This window comes from Anas platyrhynchos, chromosome 2, assembly GCF_047663525.1.
Source record: "Anas platyrhynchos isolate ZD024472 breed Pekin duck chromosome 2, IASCAAS_PekinDuck_T2T, whole genome shotgun sequence".
Lineage (NCBI taxonomy): Eukaryota > Metazoa > Chordata > Aves > Anseriformes > Anatidae > Anas > Anas platyrhynchos.
In genome coordinates this window covers 39,138,506-39,160,389 of record NC_092588.1, presented here as the reverse complement: position 1 = coordinate 39,160,389, position 21,884 = coordinate 39,138,506, and the positions used below count along the sequence as shown (strand labels likewise).

Below are 21,884 nucleotides of genomic sequence, written 5' to 3'. Positions count from 1 at the left end.
GCTGTGGAAAAGGATCTCCACAGCAAGCTGGTTATCTCTAATATCTACATATCTCTAATATCTATCTACATAGCAAGCTAAGTATCTCTATCCATGAATGCATTGTCGGTTTCCAGGGAAAGCAATGTAACAGAAAGATACACAGCAGAGGGGTTTAAATAATAAGCTATAACACTACACTAGCTTTTTATGCCAATTATTCAAAATCTCTTGCCTTTATGGAGGAAACTATAGTGGAACTATTGCTTCAGAATCCAACTGTGGCCAGCTTCAGGCATTTTGAGGAAGACGTAAGAAATCCCTGAGAAGACAGGTATGATATAATGTACCTGCCATAAAGTTTACAGTTTAATCTCTATTAGTTGGAAACTAATTTAAGCTTTCTATCATTATTAACCAAGTTTAATATCCCTGAAAACATTGCTGTTTGAACAGAAATTATGATTATTGAAAAATTTTAAGGCAATGTATCAACTTCTGCATACTGTTATTTTTCTCAATTTCTGTGCCTTTTCTCATACTTTTTTTGTTTACATTGAGCATGAGAGGATTTTAAAGAGAGTTTTCCAAACTACCTTTTTTTTTTTTTTTTTAAAGTTGAACAGTATGTAATCTGTCTTCCACAAAGGACCAATTTGTACTTGGTCTGCAGTGATTATTATCTCTTTATTAAAATTATTGTCTTCATTTGCTTCATGAAGTCACAATCCTACACTTCTGCTAGCATTAAGTGTTGCAGTGGAAAAGTACATCAGAAATATGGGTTAAATAAATGAAGTATTTGATAAAAGAAAAAAGGACACCAATTATTTGATTGGGTGTTTCTCCAGGACTTTACAGTATCTTGCACACTCCCATCAAAAAGTACTAGCAAAGAAAATGGAGTAGCAAATAAATTATTCTGAAAAAGTAATGGCTGCCTGGAATTATTTTTACCTAGTAGTATTCTAAAATCTCCCTCAGTAACGAAGTACTCATTTAAAATGTATGAATTATTCAGTAATTTTTGAAACCTAAAGTTTGAGGAATTAGGTGAAAGACCTGAAATAAAACTTTAAATCTGAATTTATTTAAAATGCAGTAAAACATATCTCTTCAATTACATGATTATTTTATAGCTTGAGGCATGAAAAACAATATAATTTGAAAACAAATCAGAATTATATTTCTTGACTGGATTATACCTCCTCAGTGACTCACAATGCATTTTCTTCACATTCCTTGCAAGTCTACAGCTTTTCCCCACAAGATATGGCCATGATACAACATCTTCACTACTGCATAACAATTGTTATTTGGTAGTAACCATAAAATAGAGCTAAGAGGTTTTCAATTTCAATATGTTCTATGCCTGGTTTATTGGATGACTTTGTGCTAAGCCCCAATCTTTTTTTTATCTCAGCTTTTGTGTCTGCAAAATTAAGATATACTGACTTATTTCTGCACATGTGTTCAGGATTTGGGGAAATCTGGGAGATTTTTACGTAAAAGGTCCTAAGTAAATTATCATTTATCATTTAAATAAAGGTTATTTTATAATTTGAGTGATAATTATTACTTTTATACTTGCAGGAACACTAAAATGAAGCTTAAATATGTCATGCTGGAGTGTTGTCACTTCCAAAAGCATAAATGCATAACGAGTCTTCAAGTTTTTCAAGGTAAGATTTTCGGTTTGTTTCTGTTCTGGTTGATATGATGTGCTGTTTACTCATTCTGTGACCAAGTAGAAAAGACTAGCAAAAGACTAGCATATTGTACACATCATTCATACATTTTATAGCAGTAACTTGATCTTTAACTGGGTACAAACATCCATTCTATGCAAATGAGAAAACTCAACTTTTATATAAAAGTCCTAAAGGAATGGCTCTTTTTTTTATTATTTATTATTATTATTATTAATTTTATTTTTTAAACAGGATTCCATTTTTCTCACAAAGAAGAATTATGAATTAAGAATTATCAAGCTGCCTGAATAATTGACTGGAGCTATAAGTTCTGTATTCATAACCCTTTATTCACTTCAGTCAACCACCAACAATGTATAAAGTATCACCTTAATAAGTGTGGCCATATGATTTAGCAGGTCCTAAAAATATCCATCATTTACATAGTAGTCCTAGCATCTAAGCCTACCTTAGAGCTATCTTCTCCTTCATCTTCATGGACTGAACTGGATGGTGAAGGAGTTGCAGATTTGCTTCCAGGTGGAGAGGGTGAGTTGTGAGGAACATTGTTTCCACCCATATTCAAACCAAGCTGTGCACTGAGCTGGGACTGGTTAATAGTAGTCAGCTGCCCGTGCTGCATCATTCCTGGCTGCCTAATATCTGCAGGTTGAACCCTTGGCCTCATGGTTGCCATCTGAGGATGGGAACTATACTGGGCTCCTTCTGTATTCCGTAAATCTTGCATCTACAAGAGGAAAAAAACTGCATTAAGCATATCACTAATAAAGTGTTCTGTTCTTTTAGACCTCTGTTGGCCTGATTGGATATATAAGGCTTAAAAGAAATGGCAAGTACTTAAATAAACATATAAATACTGGAAATAAACAGAATAGGATATGATTGACATTTGCATAACACTGACTGTTATAAACTATTCAGGCTCTAGCCTGTGGGAATTGCAAAAAGCACTGAAAGCTTGTTTCTTTATAGGGAGAACAAAAGGGCACTGCTTTCTGTAACTGTGTGTTGAGTATTTCAGAAATGCTAACAAATGGGGGCAGGTTTGCATTCTGAAGTTTAGAGCCAGATTAGAACATGAATATCCTTGAAATTCAAGGCTATTTCCAGATCCTACTTTTCTTCTTAAGATTCGTTTGTATTCAAGCTGTGAATTTGGAAGCTGGAGTTTTCAGATTTGGAATATATAGTAGTAAACCAAAATCTGTTTTGCCTGATGTTGCCCAATGAGATACTGAAATGCTAAGGTTTCAGACTACTGACAGAAAGGATCCATTGATAGACTGATTAAATGATTTCTGAGTTGATTTGCTGCTGAGACATATATGACCAGAAAGCTCGTAAGTTGCAGGATTGACAAATGAATCCATTGTGCTATGTGGGTCACCGCTTCTCAGCATTAACAAGACATACTATTTTAATTCAAGCAACAAATTCAGTCTCTGCAAGGATAAGAATTAAAAGCATTGGAGGATGAAACTCCATTCTTGTCCAGAGGTCAAATGTACCATACACGCACACTACAGGAGATTGCCTATAACGTCTTTTCAGTATACTCATACTGAACATGACAAAAAACAAAGAGTATCAAGGAGAAGCTCGGAGTTAAGCTAAGGTGTTATGTGGGTGATTTAAAATTGAAGTGTCAATTCAAAGCTGAAATGAAATAGATATAGTTGTCGTTCAGTGCATCAGACAAACATGCCATACATATCAAGTGGAATCTGACAGCAACTACCGTTGTGTAAGTTCCATTATGATAAGGACACATGTTAATGGTTCAATGTATTAACACAGCCACATTTAATCTACAGACTTGTCATCCAAAACATCTAAAGATGGCTCTTTTTTTTTTTTAACTACTTATATCTCGTGACTTCCATAACCTATCTCTCTCTCATACACGCTCTCCTATATATCAGAGCAATCTGTGAGATACTTTTCAACCAGCAAGGCACAGAGAAAGAAAAGATAAACCTGTAACTTCACCTCTCCTCTTATTACTGAGAGAGTAAAAAATTACAAATTTTAGGGAGATATTTTATGAGCTTAGGGATTGATTTTTATAAGGCTGACTGGCTAGCAGTAAATCAAACTAATAATAGCATTAGTTCTGGAATACTTACCACTTTAAATGTATGTGTATCTCTGAGAAGTATTTGGAATACATTCTGCAAACGTGACATCACAATTATACCTGTATTTATATTGCTTCAGAAATTAATAGCTTTTGGTAAGAAAGGGTTATCAATACAAACACTTTCAAGTTCACTTAATGACTACTAAAGCACTGGAGAGGAGAGACAGAGCAGTGTATGAAATTAATTGAAGGCTGAAATTTGAATCCTGACCGTCATTCATACGTTTAAAGATTGCTACTGACTTGTTCCCTTCCCTCCAGTACCAGCTCCCCTTCTAGTCAAACATATTAGCCTTGAAAGCTATCATTATCGCTGCCTCTAGCAGACAATCCACACCAAAGCAGTTGTGTCCATAAAGCTCTAACTACTCCTCCTCCCCATCTCCCCGGATCCAGCTGTTTCACTGAATAGCAGTTGGTGGGGGTGAGCAGGAAGGCAGGCCGCCCCCAGGCCGTCTCCTAATGGCGCTCACCAGCTGCCGTGTGGCCTGGCGCCAGCAGGGACGGGAGGGGTGCTGGGTCCCTGGTGAACCGGGGAGGGAGGCACCTCTGAAAGCACCCTGGTCACCCCATCTGCTGCATGCAACACCCAGCATGGATCAGTACCCTCCCAGGAGATTTTGCATTAAGCATAGTGTTGCCTGCAGACTGAGGGAGGTGGTCCTTCCCTGCTGTTCAGCACTGGGGAGGCCATGCCTGGAGTATTTCGTGCAGTTTTGGGCTCCCCGCTACAACAGAGACCTGGGCATACCAGAGGGAGTCAAACTAAGGGTCACAAAGATGACTGAGGGACTGGGGCAGCATTCCTCTGAGGAGAGGCTGAGAGAGCTGGGACTGATGAAAGGGAAGATCAGGGGGGGAATCTCATCAATGCCTGTAGTTACCTGAAGGGAGGGTGCAAAGAGGATGGAGCCAGGTTTTGTTCCAGCTTGTGCACAGTACCAGGACAAGAGGCAATGGGCACAAACTGGAACCTGGAAGGTTCCATCTAAACATCAGGAAGAACTTCTTTACGGTGCTGGTGGTGGAGCACTGGTAAAGGTTTCCAAGAGGGGCTGTGGAGTCTCCCTCCTTGGATATCTTCAAAAGCCACCTGGACGTGGTCCTGGGCAACCTGCTCTGGGTGGCCCAGTCTGAGCAGGGAATTGGACCAGATGATTTCCAGAGGTCCCTCCCCACCTTAGCCTTCCTGTGATTCTGAGATTACATGAATGTGTATCCAAATGATTTTATGAAGTCTGGAATGGAAAAGAGCACTATCTTAAACTCCTGAAAACTGTTTCAGTCTTCTGAATGAATATGCTAAGTATCTGTCTCATTAAAAGCAGGGCAAAGGTTATAATTTTATTTTTTTTTTCCAAGTAAAACAAAATAAATTTGTTATTTTTCAAACGCTCTCTCCTTTATTAAAAACTCTTCATATGAATTTCAAATATTATCTGATGGATACTGCAGAGCATTCTGTCTGTCATCTTTAAACAGCATATATTTATAATTAATCTGTGTCCAGTTTAAATCAACACTGAACATACACTGATTTTAGGTAACATGACAACAACTGGACAGTTTTGGACATATAATACATATATACATATTTGCAAGAGAGCCATTCACTAAGGAAATTCTGAGGACTGCAAAAGGGGTGGTGCAGTAGAAAAAAAAATATATTAAAATGGTATTTTTCTTTTCATTGTGATTCAGCTTGTCTTTTGAACTTTTAAATTATATGAATACCAGGCTACCTTTACAAAACCAGGAGTAAATAGCATGGTGACAGCTTGCTTAAAAGTACACATTTCCTTTTAGATGGAAAGCCAGAAACTGTCATCTAAAGGATATGCATGCAGAGAAAAGTGTGAGCTGGCTGGGAACATGCCAATGACATCCATGCAGAAACCTGTGTCCTTCAGCAAGGAGGATCAATGTGGCTCTGCATTTGCAGATGATATTTCTGTCTCGTCTTTCTTTGCCATGCTCTGCACAGCCTTCCCAAATCATGACCCTTCCTAGGGGAACAATGGGATTGTCTAAGAAAAATGGAACTTGAGTAAGAACAGGCAGCTGACCACATTAACTGTGAAATGTTACAATGTGGAAAGCATGTGATGTTGAATCTTCATGTTTCTAAGGAATCAAAAGACTTCAAGAACAGTCCCAGCAATGAAAACCACATACTTCCACAGCCACTGTAGTGTGACAGTATGTCCCTGTTTCCTTATAAACTACTTCAAAATCAGAAGCTTCCTATTGCTTGTTCTGCCAGATGGACTTTTACAAAGCCCACCAGTATGTGGCTGTGCTGGAGCCATATCCAGTATGCAGAAGCAATATTGTAAACACACTCTGCTGAATACAAAGCTGAATATAACTCCTGTTGAATGGCAGAATACCAAATGGAAGAACAAAGTTACAGAATTTGTGTGTTACAGAGGATAAGGACAGTCTTAAACTGACATGTTCAATGGCCTTTCTGATGAGGTAATAATGATATTATCTGGAACTTTAATATCATTCTCCATCTATCAATTCAATGTTTCACAACTTGTGTTGTATTCAACATTAGAACATGCCTGGTTCTATGTTGGTTTGACTAATGGGGAAGCTATGATACATTTCTTTACATGGGTTTTCTTTTTCTTTTTCTTTTTCTTTTTCTTTTTTTTTTAACTGTTTGCATTTCATTTATAAGCAGAAACTGAGCATCCATCCATGTAAGTGTTTGACTGCAAGTTAAAAGACATAGTAAGAGCATTTAATTCTGAGGTGTGTACCAATAACCTACCTAATAGTAACATATTTAGTGCACTACCAGCAGAGTTCATTTGTTATCTGGCTGAAAACAATCTCCTAATGCCCTGTTCAAAGCTCCTACGGTAGTAAGAACAAAACTAAAGTGCTTTAAACATCAGACCATCATTCTTCCCATCAGCTTAAAGCAACAATGAAGAAAAGCATGCTATGCAGAACACAGCCATATCATCCCTACATAGAAATATCTCGCTGTGGGACAATATGAATACAGTACGCTAATCACAGAATCACAGAAAATAGTGCTAGAAGGGACCTCAAAAGGTTATTTAGTCCAACACTTTATCTCACAGCAGGATTAGCTATACCTAAATCATTTCTGACAGATGTTTGTCTAACCTCTTCATAACCTCCCTAGGCAATTCTTGTGCTTAACTATCCTTACAGTGGAAAGAGCTTTTTTTTTCCGTAATGTCTCACCTAAATCTCCTTTGCTGTAATTTAAACCTACTACTTTTTGCTCTAGTCCCAGTGGACATGAGGGATGTTTTTCCCCTTCTTTACAGAAAAGTTGTACACACTAGAAGGCTATTATGAATTTCCTTTCAGTTTTTTTCTTCTCCAGACTAAACAACTAAACCTGAAGATTGAGACTCTCTCTCTCTCTCTCTCTCTCTCTCTCTCTCTCTATATATATATATATATATGCTGTGTTTTATACGTTTATGATCATTCTTCCTGATATCTTCTGGACTATGTCCAACAGTCTTTGTCTTTATTGAAATATCACACCCCAAACTCCACAAAATACAGATATTTTTATCTGACACAGCATTCAAATAGAATCCTTCAAGTCTCTCACAGGATCTAGGATAAAGCATTAAAAAATCCCTAATAATCTGTCTTTTTTAATATAAGCTGGTTACTTATGCAAGATGCAAAGAGAGTCAAATGGCAAGACCCTTAACTGGCAACCCAGAAGCTGGCTTTAGGAAGCAAATAATTTTTTTCTAAGAAGCATTAGGCAGGGAGTTTCAAATGGAATATGCTGTTAGCAAAATAATTCCCATGTTATTTTTTCTTGTTATAATTAAGAATTGTAATGCAACATCTCTCTCAAAAGCTGTAAAATTCCAAATTGTTCCTCCCTACTTAAATAAATTCTAAAAAATGTAATCCTTAAATGAAAGAAGAAAGAAAAGTTGCCTTAACAGACTGATATGACAGGTCTAAGTATATGAAGAAACGTTAGGGATTATGCACTGGAGATGAAAACATTAAAATATAAAGAGAAATGCACAGAGCTTACACACTGAAGTAAGAGGAGAAAACATATCTCACTACCCCATGCTGAGGTACAGCAGGCATTATTGCTAATATAACCAACATATCTTAATTTTTTTTCTTTTTGCTTATTTTTTAATGATAGCTAATATAAACTTTTCTGATGGACTTTGTGAAAGTGTTTGATGGTCCTTGTCTAAATGTTGAAGGTAAATCAGAGAGAAACAATTACACATACTAATGTGAATCTATGTTACAATCAATTAATTCAAATAAAGACTTTGGGAGAAAAACCCATAGAATCTTAAGCGTTATCTATGAAGACACCACAGTGTGCTTCCTTCTTCACTGATGTCATCCATCTTAGTCACTGTTTTGGTGCCACATGTGTTCTTTTGTAAGCTGAAGGGGTTTCTCGTTGGTATTCTAAGAAACACTTGTGACAGTACCTGTGGCATATTAAAACAACATTTTTCTGTTTTTAAATAAGGCAACATTGAAATGTAACATTAGGCCTGATTGTGCCAATCTCCTAAAAAGCCATGACATTTGCTTAGAAATTTTAGTTTTTATTTGAAGTGGTTTAATTGTATTCTGTCATAAGCCAATGCACATCTGCAAGATATCTTCAAGTGACTCAGAGATGCTCTTTAAGAAAGAGACAAAAATTTGAATTTCTACATAATCACTTGACTTTTTAAATAAAGGTTTAAAAAGAAAAGAAAAAGACAACATTCAATGGCCAGACAGTTTTTTGAAAGCTGATACACTGAAAAAGCAACCGTGTTTGGGAGAAAATAACCATGCTTTATGGTGAAAACAAGCTGCAAAACCAAAAAGTTTTTTTTTTTGTTTTTTTTTGTTTTTTTTCAATAATCCAATATGAAAGCAATATTCGTCACAGAATCAGAGCTAAGTTTAAACTTAAACACATCTAAAATATAAAAGTCCATTCTATATACCCAAAGCTTTCACTTAATTTATATTGAGATCAAGCAGTACTAATCTATGGTTATTTATTGTGTAATGGATTTTAGATTAGTAACAACTTAATTAAAAGCAAACCATGCAGTTTCACATGTAGTTTTGCATCACATGATGCTATTCAATGCAGTAATATAAAACTAGTTGAACATCTGCATTTGTACACCACAGAAGAATAAAAAGTGACTCCAGTATTAAGAAATTTGAAATATGACAAGTCAGGCTTCACTGATCAGAGTGCATGAAACCATAACTGGTGCATATATCCTGTCATGAACAAAGGTGGATCAAACCCTAATATTCACAATTAAAGTAGAAATCATATCTGTAACCAAGTCTTCTTTTTGTATATTTAAAAGAATGTGTGCTGAAGAAAGGTTTGTTATGAGAGTTAATGTTACTGTAAAATGACCACAGAGAACCATTCAAAATACACTAAAAGGAATAACCCAAAGCACCAACTAATAGAAAAAGGGATGTGTTTTCATCATCTAATTTTATAATTCTCTTCTGTATCAGCTAACTGCATAATGAAAGACTGAGTTTTAAAGTAAGTGGGTATTCAGGGAATTTTTTAGTGTTGTACACAAATGCATTTTATATACTAAGCCCAGTGCATTTTCAGGATAATGAAAGGAACATTCAAAATTTGTGTTGATTAGGAAAACAGTCTTAAAATTAAGCAGCAGAAACCTCACATATAAAAAGAACCCTAAACTAAAACAAAACTAAACAAAACAAACAAACACAACCCAAAAAACAAAACAAAACAAAACACAACAACAACGACAACAAAAAACCACCTTATTAAATTTACTACTCTAATCTTTCCAAAATCACTCTGTCAAAAATTAAACCACTTTAGGTCGCTTTATATAGTATTGGTTCTGCAAGTGATCTTAAGCTCCTTTAAAACAATTATATACTCAAAATTTGACTGCAAAATTTTATAGTACAATCACATAATGACTCGAATGCAATAATATACAGTTTCTATATTTCTTGGTACACAGTTAATTTGGTGACTATTAACATTCTTTTCTACTTTATGTTTTAATATCCTTTGAGTCACACAGGGCCAAGGTCTCAAAACTAATCATAAAAAACTACTGACTGCTATTCACTCTAATATAATAACCCTTTATTTAAAACAACCTCCAATAAATTTCATTATAAGAAGTTATTAAAAGGGTTAAAAACCTATTAAATGTCAAAGAATTTGCCTGACTCAAACTTCTAATAAAGAAACAGAATAGGCTTTCTTTCTGAATTATTTAAATCTTTACTGACTGTGCACTGAACCATGAAATTAGAAAAGTGTTATTAGAAGTGTTCTCTGGTTTTTATAAAAGTTGTAGCATAGAATATATCAAACCACAGTCTTTAACTAGACTAGTTAAAGAAATAGGTTTTTAATCCTGAATACATGTTTTTCACTGATATAAAGGGTCATAATTAAAAGTCTGGCCTGGAAGCTGAAGATAATAAAATTATTATTACAGGAGCATACATGTTCATTTGGTATATTCTAGATGTATGTTTCCATTTTAATTTGGACAAATATCTTCAATTTTGTTTGATCTTTCAAAGTCCACTAATTTGGATCCTCTCAGCAAACAATTAAGCTTTAATAGTGACTCATTTTAAAGAATTAATGGTGAATAATGTGTGTTATCTTTTTCTCTTTTTTAAGGGTCTAATGCTTAACAGCAGGTATAGGTTGACAGAAGACAAATGGAATCTAGGAAGTGCAAGTCAAATATTCTAGCACACATCTACTGATAACAATATTATCCCTTCACTGCAGTTTGCAAATAACAACAGAACCATTTTCTATTCCACCAATTATTTACATAAGGAAAACAATCATGCATTTCACATTTATTTTAGCGATGCTAAAGAATGCCTGAATCAGCAGTATATTCACAGGTTCACTCAAAGACAGCTGAATCAATAGTCTTTCATCAAAAGAAATAAAGTCAGGAAGACGATTGAGAAAGACAATATTGTTTTCCCTTCTTTTAGACAATAAAAATAGAAGCATCCAAGGGACATGAAGTGATTAGATCTAGGAATAAAAAATAGACCCTTGGAAATACTGCAAGCAGTGCTAAGCTACAAGCAGTGCTTGCTGCAGGGCAGGAGGGAAACAGACAACTACAGTTGTCTTGGCAGTGCTGTACTCCTGTGACTGGCCTAAAAGAATGTAGTTGCCAATGTGAGAATGATGAAACCTTCATTCTTTTTCTTTTTCTTTTTCTTTTTCTTTTTCTTTTTCTTTTTCTTTTTCTTTTTCTTTTTCTTTTTCTTTTTCTTTTTCTTTTTCTTTTTCTTTTTCTTTTTCTTTTTCTTTTTCTTTTTCTTTTTCTTTTTTTTTTCTATGATGTTCACCACATTATGAAACTATATTCCTGCAGTGAGTTGGGCAATGTGACAATTATCTGTAATGTGTTGTTTGTTCTATATGTTTTAACAGACAAAGGTACCCTGACTACACTGTCCATTTCTCTTACCAGAAAGTAAAGGAACTCATATAGACAAATTTACATTAATAAAACAATCTAGAAAGTCTTTCTAGAATCACCCCCCAGCATCACCCCCTGTAGCTGATTGCAAATAAGATGTGCCAAGAGAGGATCTGGCCATGAGAGCAGAGTGTGCTAAGCACAGTGCGGAATTGGGGATGTAGTTAAGTGCATAGTTGTGTGTCTCTCAGTGATGTCAATACATCTTCCATTGAATTTTGTCATACATATTTTAAATATTTTAATATTTCTGTGTTAATATTTAGAAGATTAGGGGATTTAGCATTTAAATACATAAATTTGTAATGAGATATTAATATACATCACATTACATATTTCAAAAGAAAGTGTAGCTTGCACAGAATTTAGAAAGTATGTAATTTGAAATAAATTGGAAATGATCGAATTAGACTGGGGTGTTTAAATAAAGGTGTTTAAGGATGTTAAATAAAGAACATTGTGACACGTGAAACATGAGACTTCATAGTATTTATTATGTTAAATCTGGCTCCATGTGAATGATTTGTGTATGCCAATGTCTTTACATTTAGAGCAACACAGATGCAGTGATTTACTGTCTTGATAAGTCTGAAAGTATTTAAGGAAGATGGAGAGACATTGAATGACCAAGTAACCCTTTTAATTCTAGTCTATTCAGGCTCCTAAATTGATATAATGAGCTTAGTTTCAGTAAGGAGTCCAAGCAGAAGCTACCAGATCTACACTCATTAGCGACAGATACAACAGGGAAAAATACAGAAAGGTGAAACATAAAATGCAAGAGGTATAACTGAACATAATTCCCGGTGATTTCACAGCATGTATCATGTTGATTCATGCTCTTCCTTGATTCTTATCCCCTTTGGAAAACAATCAACCCTAGATTTGTAATAGCTGAATTATTTCAACAGATAGCAACAAACTCTGGAACTTGATGGGGAATAGGACTCTGCCTTTCCCACCCTGTGAAATTCAAGGAAAATGAATGCTCGATTTTTTCTAATTGGCAAATTTAGATAAAAAATATGAAATGCTCAATATTCCGTACAAAGCAAAAAGTGACTCGTCCAAATTGCACTTGTATCCCTCAGTGTAATTTGTGGTTCCTCTTTATCTCAATAACCGTTCCATTTGCCTGTACCAAAGAAGGTTCTCATTGAGTTTAATATATTATCTCAACAGCTATGCTCCTCAGATTCAGTGATAGAAGTCTTTTAAGTGCGGGTGATATCCATGTGTGAAGACACAGAAAATTACTTCTGTGCATTTTCACAGAATACACAGAAATACACAAGGAAACTACTTCTGGTTAGGAAATTACGGTAAAACAGCTGTGGCACATGAAAAGTTTGTGTAATACTGGGGTGTCTCCTGTCTCCTAATAGACAAATCTGTAGGATTTGAACTGCATTTTATCTCAGTCCCAAGGAAAGTCTCACTAATCTAAGTCTCACTCATCTCCTCATTATGTTGGACTCTACAACACATCATCTAGAATGAGAGATTTTTGAAACACTGTCAGTGAGGTTTACTCTGAGTATGTTGCTTCACTGGAACAGGCTTTTGAAAGGGAAGAGAAACTCTCTTTCTGATGTCCAGCTGTTTTGGCACTGAATGGAAATAAAGGGCAGAAAGATCTCAAATGAAAATCTCTGTCATCTATAAGGCACAAAAACGAATAAAATTTGAGTCTACTATATGCTCTAATAAACATCTCATTACCTCAATTGTTAGATTTATGAGATTTTTTGCTCTTCATCACAAATATTTAAGGGACTTTTTTTTTTTTGTTGCTTTTTCCTTTTTCATTTCTATGTGATATGAAGTTGGACATTTGAAATTGAGGTAACACTGGGAGATCTAGTCCACAATTGGTTACATTCTTCATCTTGGGCACTGTGACATGCAGTATCCTTGAAATTATTTCCTGAAGCCATGGTGTTCTATCTCGGGTGGTAGTTTATAAATGATGTAACTACAACAAAATCTCCTAAAGAATTAGCAGTTAACTAAGTCTGAACGTGAGTAAATTAGAAACAAGTGGATTTGGGAGGCTCAGCTGGCTCAGTCAGATGAGTCTTTCAGAATCAGGCTCATTAATAAATACCACCCCTATTTAAGCAAACTATTTTGCTAGCCATTTCAGTCTCATATGGAAACAGCATGATTGTGCTAAGTCTTGCATTCCCATACCCAACAATTACATTAAACCAAACAACCCTTCCCTTAATTTCTTGCTGTCCCAGTGCTAAAGCACAAAGAATCATGACTGAACATTATCTGTCCATCAGTTGTCATTGACATGTGTGTTTGCTGAAAGCTAGTCATATAGGTTTTGGGTGTTCATTCTCTGAATTTCAGCTTGATTCTGGATTAAGTTTATTTTCCCTGATAAAGATCATACTTTTCCTAGCTGTTACCAGTAACCCTGAAAAAAAAACACAAACCATATCCCATACAATGCTACTTTTTATTACTTATAAAATCATAACAAAACCCATAATTTATACTAATAAGAATGAGTCGGATAGTTTAAATTACTTTAGTGAAAGGATCTATTACCAAATTTTCCTGTTGCTATGCTGCAGTCCTGTAAATTCTCAGTGTGAGTGATAGTGCTAATGGAAGTTGAAACAAAGGGTCTGCAAAATGTTTAACTCAAAAGAGATTTTTTATACATATTATCTTGTTATCAAGTGATAAACTTACTGATATTTGTGACTATATTGTCATAATTTTCCCTGTAATATAAACTTAATGCCACAGTCAAATATTGTGGGTTTTGTAAATGTTAAGCATATGTGTGACTGCTAGGCAAGATACTTTTTCTAAGTTATGAAAAATATGCTTGGCTCTCCGGGAAAAAGCGATTTAATGATATGCTAATAAGTCCATCATTCTTCTGTATTGTATTATTTACAGTTTTGTCTCTAAAACTTATTTAACATCTCCAGAATAATTATCCATCTGCAGCTTTCCAACTCCAATATTATTATTCTGAAACAAGAAAAATCTCAATTATTTTATTTTCAACTATGTAGAAGATGAACAGATATCCAGCAGTCTCTAAAGATTAAAATTAGTAAATTTGTTTTGCTTAGTGTCCATTATATTAGAATGTGACCAAAGTCCTTCCTGGGAACCTGCTTTTTAATTTAAGAATATCTCTTTATTTTGCTGGTTTGATATCTCTAAATGTTGGATACCTTTCTTAATAAAGCCTGTTCAACTTACCAAAAAAATTTCTGAGAAAAAAGTAAAGGACAAAACTTCTTGAAAAGGAATACATTTTGGGCAATCACAACATTTATACAGTAATTGCACTTTATTTTTGTATGCCAGGGAAGTACACTGAAGTCTGTGGTAAAGAGTCTCTACAACTACAGCAAAGAAGATTGTAGCTGGGTGGGGGTCAGTCTCTTCTCCCAAGCAGCACGTGATTGGACAAGAAGAAATGGCCTCCACCAGGAGAGGATTAGGAAAAAATTCTTCCCAGAAAGAGTTGTGAGGCATTGGAACAGAATGCCCAGGGAAGCATTTGAGTCACCATCCTAGAGGTATTCAAAAATCATGTAGATGTGGTGCACAGGGACATGGTTTAGTGGTAGACTTGGCAGTGCTAGATTAATGGTCGGATATGATGATCTTAGAGGTCTCTTCCAACCTGAATAATGCTATGCTTCTATCATTCTAACGTGTTGTGATATAATATTTGTTTTGTATATCTTGGTGTACACAGTAGCAAAACTCAAGATATTCCAGTTGTTTTGCATGAAATATGGTAAAATACAGAAAAAAATAATTTCAAAATTTAAGGAGGAGCCAATTAATGTCTGCAATGGAAAAAAAAAAAAAAAAAAAAGGAAGAATGAAGAAATGTACAGAGTATGAGCTCACGACATTAAAAACAAACAAAACCAACAAACCAAAATACAGGAATTTGAAGCTATGGAAACCACACATTCATGGTGAAGAAAGAAATGTATACTTATCTAACACAGCACATTAATGAGAGACCATGAAGGGGTTTAAAGAGATATTTTTGTCAAGCTAGAGAAATCAATAACCACTGTGGATCCAGAGTGATGTTGTCTGGAGAGAAGAAGACTTTTCAAAGAAATGGCTTTGGTGTTTTTCCAGCATCACCTCACAAGATCATCAGTGTTGAAATGTTTCAGTTGGATTAATTGTACCATTATTTTGAAGAAAATCTGAAAAGTTTTCCTCTTCCCTTTTGTTTTGGATGAGGGTCTAATCATATTAACCTACTTCTAGCTTCCACTCAGGACTATATAACCCACTCAGTCTGAGATGAACATGACAATAAGTAATAATATTAATACAATACAGAACACAACTAGTTACATTTCCCAGGTCCAGGTTTCAGGCTGCTGTGATCACACCAACCCTGTACTGAAATTCCCAAACTCTTCTGTTGCCTATACAACAGCTCTATTGACAGACAAAGGCTCTGGTTCTAATTTTCAGTCTATAAATGGGTCAAATCCAGATTAAAGTAATTGAATAAAATCCACCCAAATCTGAGATGATAGCTATGTGCTGAGCTTTAAAACTGCCAGAAGGTAACTCTGGAAACTACCCTGAACAGGCGAATACTCAGATGTTGAGATGAATACTCAGAATACTTACCATTAGAGAGATTATAACTCATATAAACTCAAAATGACACAACAGAGGAATGTCCCAAGTAACAGAAAGAGCTATCCACACTGTTTTATCTTGTTCATATGCCAAAGTCTGCCTTCAGGTGAGCCCTTGATGCCAACGTACCACTTGACCTGTGCACCACTTTCTATTGCAGTACCACAGCTCCTTCAGTTTCTTTAATACTCTAGAATAAGGTCATCCTCTGCTGGTATAGAGTGTTGAGAATTCTAAAACTGCAGAAACTCAACATATGCTGTCTTACTTCTCTCAGCAATCATTTTCCTCATTTCAGGAAGAAATTTAAAATGTAGTTGCTGTGTGTGCAAAAGTACATCCATGACTGTTCACATAATTACTGCAATTATGAATGCAATTCAGGTAAATATGCAAGCAAACTACTAGCTAAGCCTCTAACTGGTAATTTATGTGTGCCTTTACCCAATTTGCATGGGCAATTTTCATAATTACCTTCCCAGGTTTAGTACATAGATCTCAGGATTCAGTTTACATAAAATCTGACTGAATAACTAATGAAGGACTGATGAAGGATGCATAAGTGACTAGTAGAATAAAGAAATTAGAAGCATATAGAAAGAAAATAAACTGAACAATGTCATCTTCAGCTTATGCATTAGCCTTTATTTATATTACATTTTGAAAGAAGAGTATATGAGTAATGCACTAAATAGGAGGAGTTCCCTCAATTATCCTTCCTTTTCCTGTTTTCAGTATACAACCTACCCTTTCTGGAAGTCAAAAAACACAATGACTTTCAGACAAACAAGTTACGTATGTACAGAGCAATTTACAGTAAGTGAAATTGTCATTTCAAGTGTCTAGCTCTACATCTGAGAAAACCAGAGTTCCTCATGAATGTAAAGCTAAAACAGGCCCCCAGTCATGTTTACAGATAAGCAATTGAATGAGTTTACAAGTGTCCTCTTTCTCTGAAGAATGAAAACATGCTGCATTCAACTGACAGAGACATTTCATGTAATTTTACTTCTGTTATTACACTCTTAAGCATATTAATAAAAAAAATCTTGATTTGTTTGTTTGTGTTTTATTATTATTATTATTTTATTTCCAGAAGACAAGAGAATAAAACCATCTTAGAATGAAAAGGAAAAACATACTTAGCTACCTTTGTTAACCTTGATGATGAATTACAAAACAGACATTGCCATTGCATTTATATTCTAGGTTTCTAAGAGGAGTACCAAAATACTTAGAAAATATGCATGTGTTAGAGAAAAGGAAGGATCCTAAAGTGCCTCTCTGTGGAAACTACCTCTGTTTATGGAAACTTGCAAGATCAAGATTTAATTATTTCTCTGCATTTATAACATTAATTTTAAAGAATTTTAATCCTTAACTTTATAATATTTAGGAAAAGTTTATTAAAACTTTAAAAATTAAATATTTAAATTTGGATAATTTAGAAATGTCTTTTGAAAATTCTGATGCTTTTGTGCAGTTTGGTAATGTTATGATTGATACTTATGGTACCTGAAATGGACTGCTTTTATTTTCAAAGTTGAGTAAACTGCCTCTGCTATAAGAAGTGTGTTTTTTGAGATAGATTGTTCAGATATAATCATATACAGAATATTTGCTCCCCATGATAACTCAGATTAATATCGCTTTGCATTATTACATTTTACTACTCCTGCTAGCATTGTAGAATCAACAAAACCATAGGATAGTAAGTGAGGCTATTTTTTTGCTAAGAAATGATAAACTGAATTCTTAACTGAATTCTAGATGAATTACCAACCTCTGCCACCTAAAACAATCCCATTTGAGCACAACAGAGATAACAGGTCTGATATGTAAGAAACAAGCAAATCAAATCTCTGCTTATAAATGGATAACAGTTGCTATGTCTTAAAAGTGTTGCTGAGATCATTTGGTTTGGAAATTACTGGCACATGATAAACATTGTTCCATATCATACTATATCAGTAGTATTATAATGCTCTGAAAAATAACTGTACCATGCAGTGTTTAAAATAATAGATGCTAAATCGCACGCTTTAATGAGGAGTATTTTGCACGTTAAGTAACTCCCACTACTATTTAGAAAGTAGAACAAAATGAAAAAAGCGACATTATGAAAAGAACCAAAGAAGCAGTGCCTTTGTCCTTTTTCTACATGAAGGCCTACCATCCTTAATTTGTCTCATTTTGGAGCTTGGCAAGCTTTAAGTGCATCCAAAATGCTTTTCTTAATTTTAGAAGAAGATAATGGAAAACACGTAACTAATTAATCTTGACATGTTTGCATATAAGGTTAGTAAAGTGAACATACTGGAAGTACTTTAGAAAGATAAGTATGTTGTCAGCGTGATGTTCAAGTTTATCAGCCTTTAATTCATTCCATAATTAAAGGACTAGCAAAAATAAATATGCTCAAAAGGCAAATATGAACCCTATAAGGTGTTGAAATTCACAGAATGCTTTTTTTATTTTCTTCAGTTAAAATATAGTTGCACAGTTGTGGCAACTTATAACCAACTCCAAGCCACACTTCTCAGTTTTATCTCATTTTCTAGTTATTTTATTTTTAATTTTTTTTTGGTTTGTTAGTTTGTTTGTTTTCCCAACACCCAATTCCATGCTATTTAATAATATGAAAACTACAGCAGCATTCTAGGAATACAATTCTGGAATACATAGACTAACAGTCTGAAGCACCAGAGCATCACTTCAATGCAGAATTATATGGAATTTTTACACTTACTCAGTGATTGTCAGTTCTGATCATTTTTAAAGTCTGACTGGACTACTGTGGCTGGCAACTACTGTGAAAATCTTTACTGACACTAAAGAAAATGTTCTGTTTTTACTCACTGTGATTTAACAAGAGACATATTCCTGTTACTGCTCTCTAGCAAATCCAGATGTTGTAATTAATATTGTAAAATTACAATGGGAAATCCTCCCCCCATCTTCCCAGGAACTATCAGAATCTGCAGAAAGATGAATTAATGTAGCTCTGTATATGAGAATGGCTGTTTAGAATAGCCTGAGATGCTGTTTTAGCACATAGACTTTGATTCAGGGACAGAAAAACAACATTTTTTCTTTCTTTTGACATTGATAGGATCTGAACCAGGGCTACATTTTCCTTATGTATTTGAAATGCTCATCATATTTATTGTTATAATATATGGACATTACATTTTCATAACCATTTTGATGAAATGAAAAGCACTTTTCTCACACATACAACAAAAGAAACGTGTTTCTTAAAGAAGTGGGACAAAAACCAAAGTAGTTTAAAACTACATTCAATAACTTCAAGTCTTGTAACAACAAAGTCATAGAGTTTTCCTATGGTAGAGAGAATTTTCTATGGCATATTTGAATACTTAATGTAATTAAATTAGAAAGATCATCAATGCAAGAGAGTATTTAAAAAGAGTTACTGTTTAGAATAACATATACTGATAGATATGTTTCAAATATATCCCACACTAAATGTAAAGAAAAGTAGAAGTTTGATAACTGAAGTTAAATCCTGACTTTATTGAAGAATTCAGGATGTATGGTATAAATTTGCATTTTTAAAAGAGAATTTTGCTCTGTTGGAACACAATTTTGATGCCACTGACACTAAGAATAACAGTAAAGTACAGTAAGTGGAATTTGAATGCAGCTTTCAATTTCCATGATAGCTCCTAAAAACTATTTAATTTATGTAGCAGATATTCCCTGAAGTGCCATGCTACTTAGCTTTCTAGAAACTGCAGCATGTTCAAATGAACAAGCTATACCTGATTTCTATCCCACTGCTAATCTCTTCCTCCCAAATTGCAGTGCATAGACTGACTCCAGTGATCTAACCATATCTTCCTCAGAGGTATGGATACATGACACATGGCTTTGGGTTGTTTTTCAGTGTATTTTTGAGATGGCAGGTCTGGCTAGCTAACTTGAGCATTTGCAAAGATTGATCTCATCTGACATGCTTAAGAAGCAAAGGCTTGCTGAACTGCATATGAATCAAGGAGCTAAGCTGTATTTTGGCTCCCAAGGCCTCAAAAAGTCAGGATCAGAAATGTATGAATTGCTGTGCTATTTCATATCAAGATGATCTCCAAACATATCTCAAATTTAAATGTACACATTGTTTAGTATGGTTTTACTAAGCTTTAATATTAGTCTATAATGTAGAAATTCTGAAAAATGAGGCCTCTCGTTTTTTTTTGACTCCAAGTTGCTGTCACTGGTGCCCACAGTCTGACATCTGTTTGAAAGCAGGACTACTCTCATTGCCTTTGAATTCCCAGCATTTTTTCTTGCCTCTTTGGAAGATACCTTTTCCCATTTATTTCAGGTTCGCACACCAGCAGCACATTTCAGATGCCAAAAATGAAGCCAATTTCTGGTTACCACTGAGCTTTCTGGTGAAGTCATTAACTACAGGAAGTGGTCCATGTATATGGGGAAAGAGCAAGAGACTTCTTTTAACTCCAGAAGGACCATGTCCCACTCAGGCACCATTATGCCTGCAGCAGAGGAGAGATTATCGCTCCTGGGGATGCAATATACTCCTCCCTGACACATCTGAGAAAGCACTTCTGTTGGTATTAGTCAGACCTCAAGGGATTTGGTAACATGCAAACACTGGAGAGTATTCTTTCCTCTTTTCCTCCTGTCACTTTATGAGCCCATACAGCATCAGTTATAACTGAGTTTTAAATAAGCAATTCCAAGGAACTTCTTTTCAGATGGATATTTTAACAAAACTGAAAAACAAAGCAAAAAATAAAGTTTCTAACTCAGTTTACAGGTTCTTGTGTATCCATTATGGTCTTAGGTATCCATTTCTTCATAAGAAGTTATCTGAGCAAAGTGATGTGTTTCAACAACTTCTAGGTTTCTGTGATAAAATTTCATTAGTTTTTAATTTGAGTGCCAATGAATATGCTTCTGTGGCAACTGAAAATCATCTGTTTCCAGATTGGAAAATACTGACCAGAGGAATCATTAACGTACAATATGTTGTGTGTATGAAGGCCAGATTTTGGATTTTTAATTTTGAAATTTAATTTTCATAGAATTATGGAATCATAGAATATCTTGAGTTGGAAGGGACCCACAAGGACCATCGAGTCCAACTCATGGCTCCACAGAGAGTCTGATTATTTCTAGTAATCAGACTGTATGTCTGAGAGTGTTGTCGAAATGCTTCTTGAACTCTGACAGGCTCGGTGCCGTGACCATTGCCCTGGGGAGCCTGTTCCTAACATCCAACCTGAACTTCCCCTAACACAGCTTCATACTGTTCCCAAATTTATTTTTTCAAGATCATTACAAGGAAACCTAAAATTTTTCTTCCACTTATACATATAGCATAATAAAACTTAAAAGAAAATGAAAAATCTATTTACACTTTGAATTTGAAATGAACTTTGGAAAGAGTTGTTACAGAAATCTGACAACTAACTTAAAGCTCATGAAGACATGATTGGCGCAATAAATAATCAGAAAGCTTCTCCTTAATCTACATTAATGTAAACAATAAATCTTCTCTTAAATAAAGATTGTGTGAATCTTCATTTATCTTTTATGACAAGAGAGCAAAGGTTGTAGCTTAATGAATGGAAAGAAGCAACAAGGTCAGATTTAAAAGCCTCAAAGGTCAAATTTCTGACATCCCTGAACACTGAAAAAACCTAACATGGTAATTACTATTTTAGTTAAGTCATTGAGGTCTATTTTTGATTTCAAAAAGAAAGAGGAAGAAAAAAAATAACTCCATAACTCAGGAACTTAAGAAGCAGCACTTAGTGTAGTCTGTAATATATACTTCCCCATATTACAGACCATCACAGA

General features: G+C 34.9%; 1 protein-coding gene across 9 annotated transcripts in view; it reads right to left on the bottom strand.

Moving 5' to 3' along the window:
* Positions 1 to 21,884, bottom strand: part of TOX (thymocyte selection associated high mobility group box) — a 223,865-nt gene that overhangs the window by 43,275 nt on the left and 158,706 nt on the right. For all 9 annotated transcript variants that reach the window (XM_005012134.6, XM_013092644.5, XM_038174659.2 and 6 more), the window contains one exon: positions 2,140 to 2,418. In XM_005012134.6, the coding sequence (XP_005012191.1) occupies positions 2,140 to 2,418 (279 nt within the window). The remainder of the gene's footprint in view (positions 1 to 2,139; positions 2,419 to 21,884) is intronic.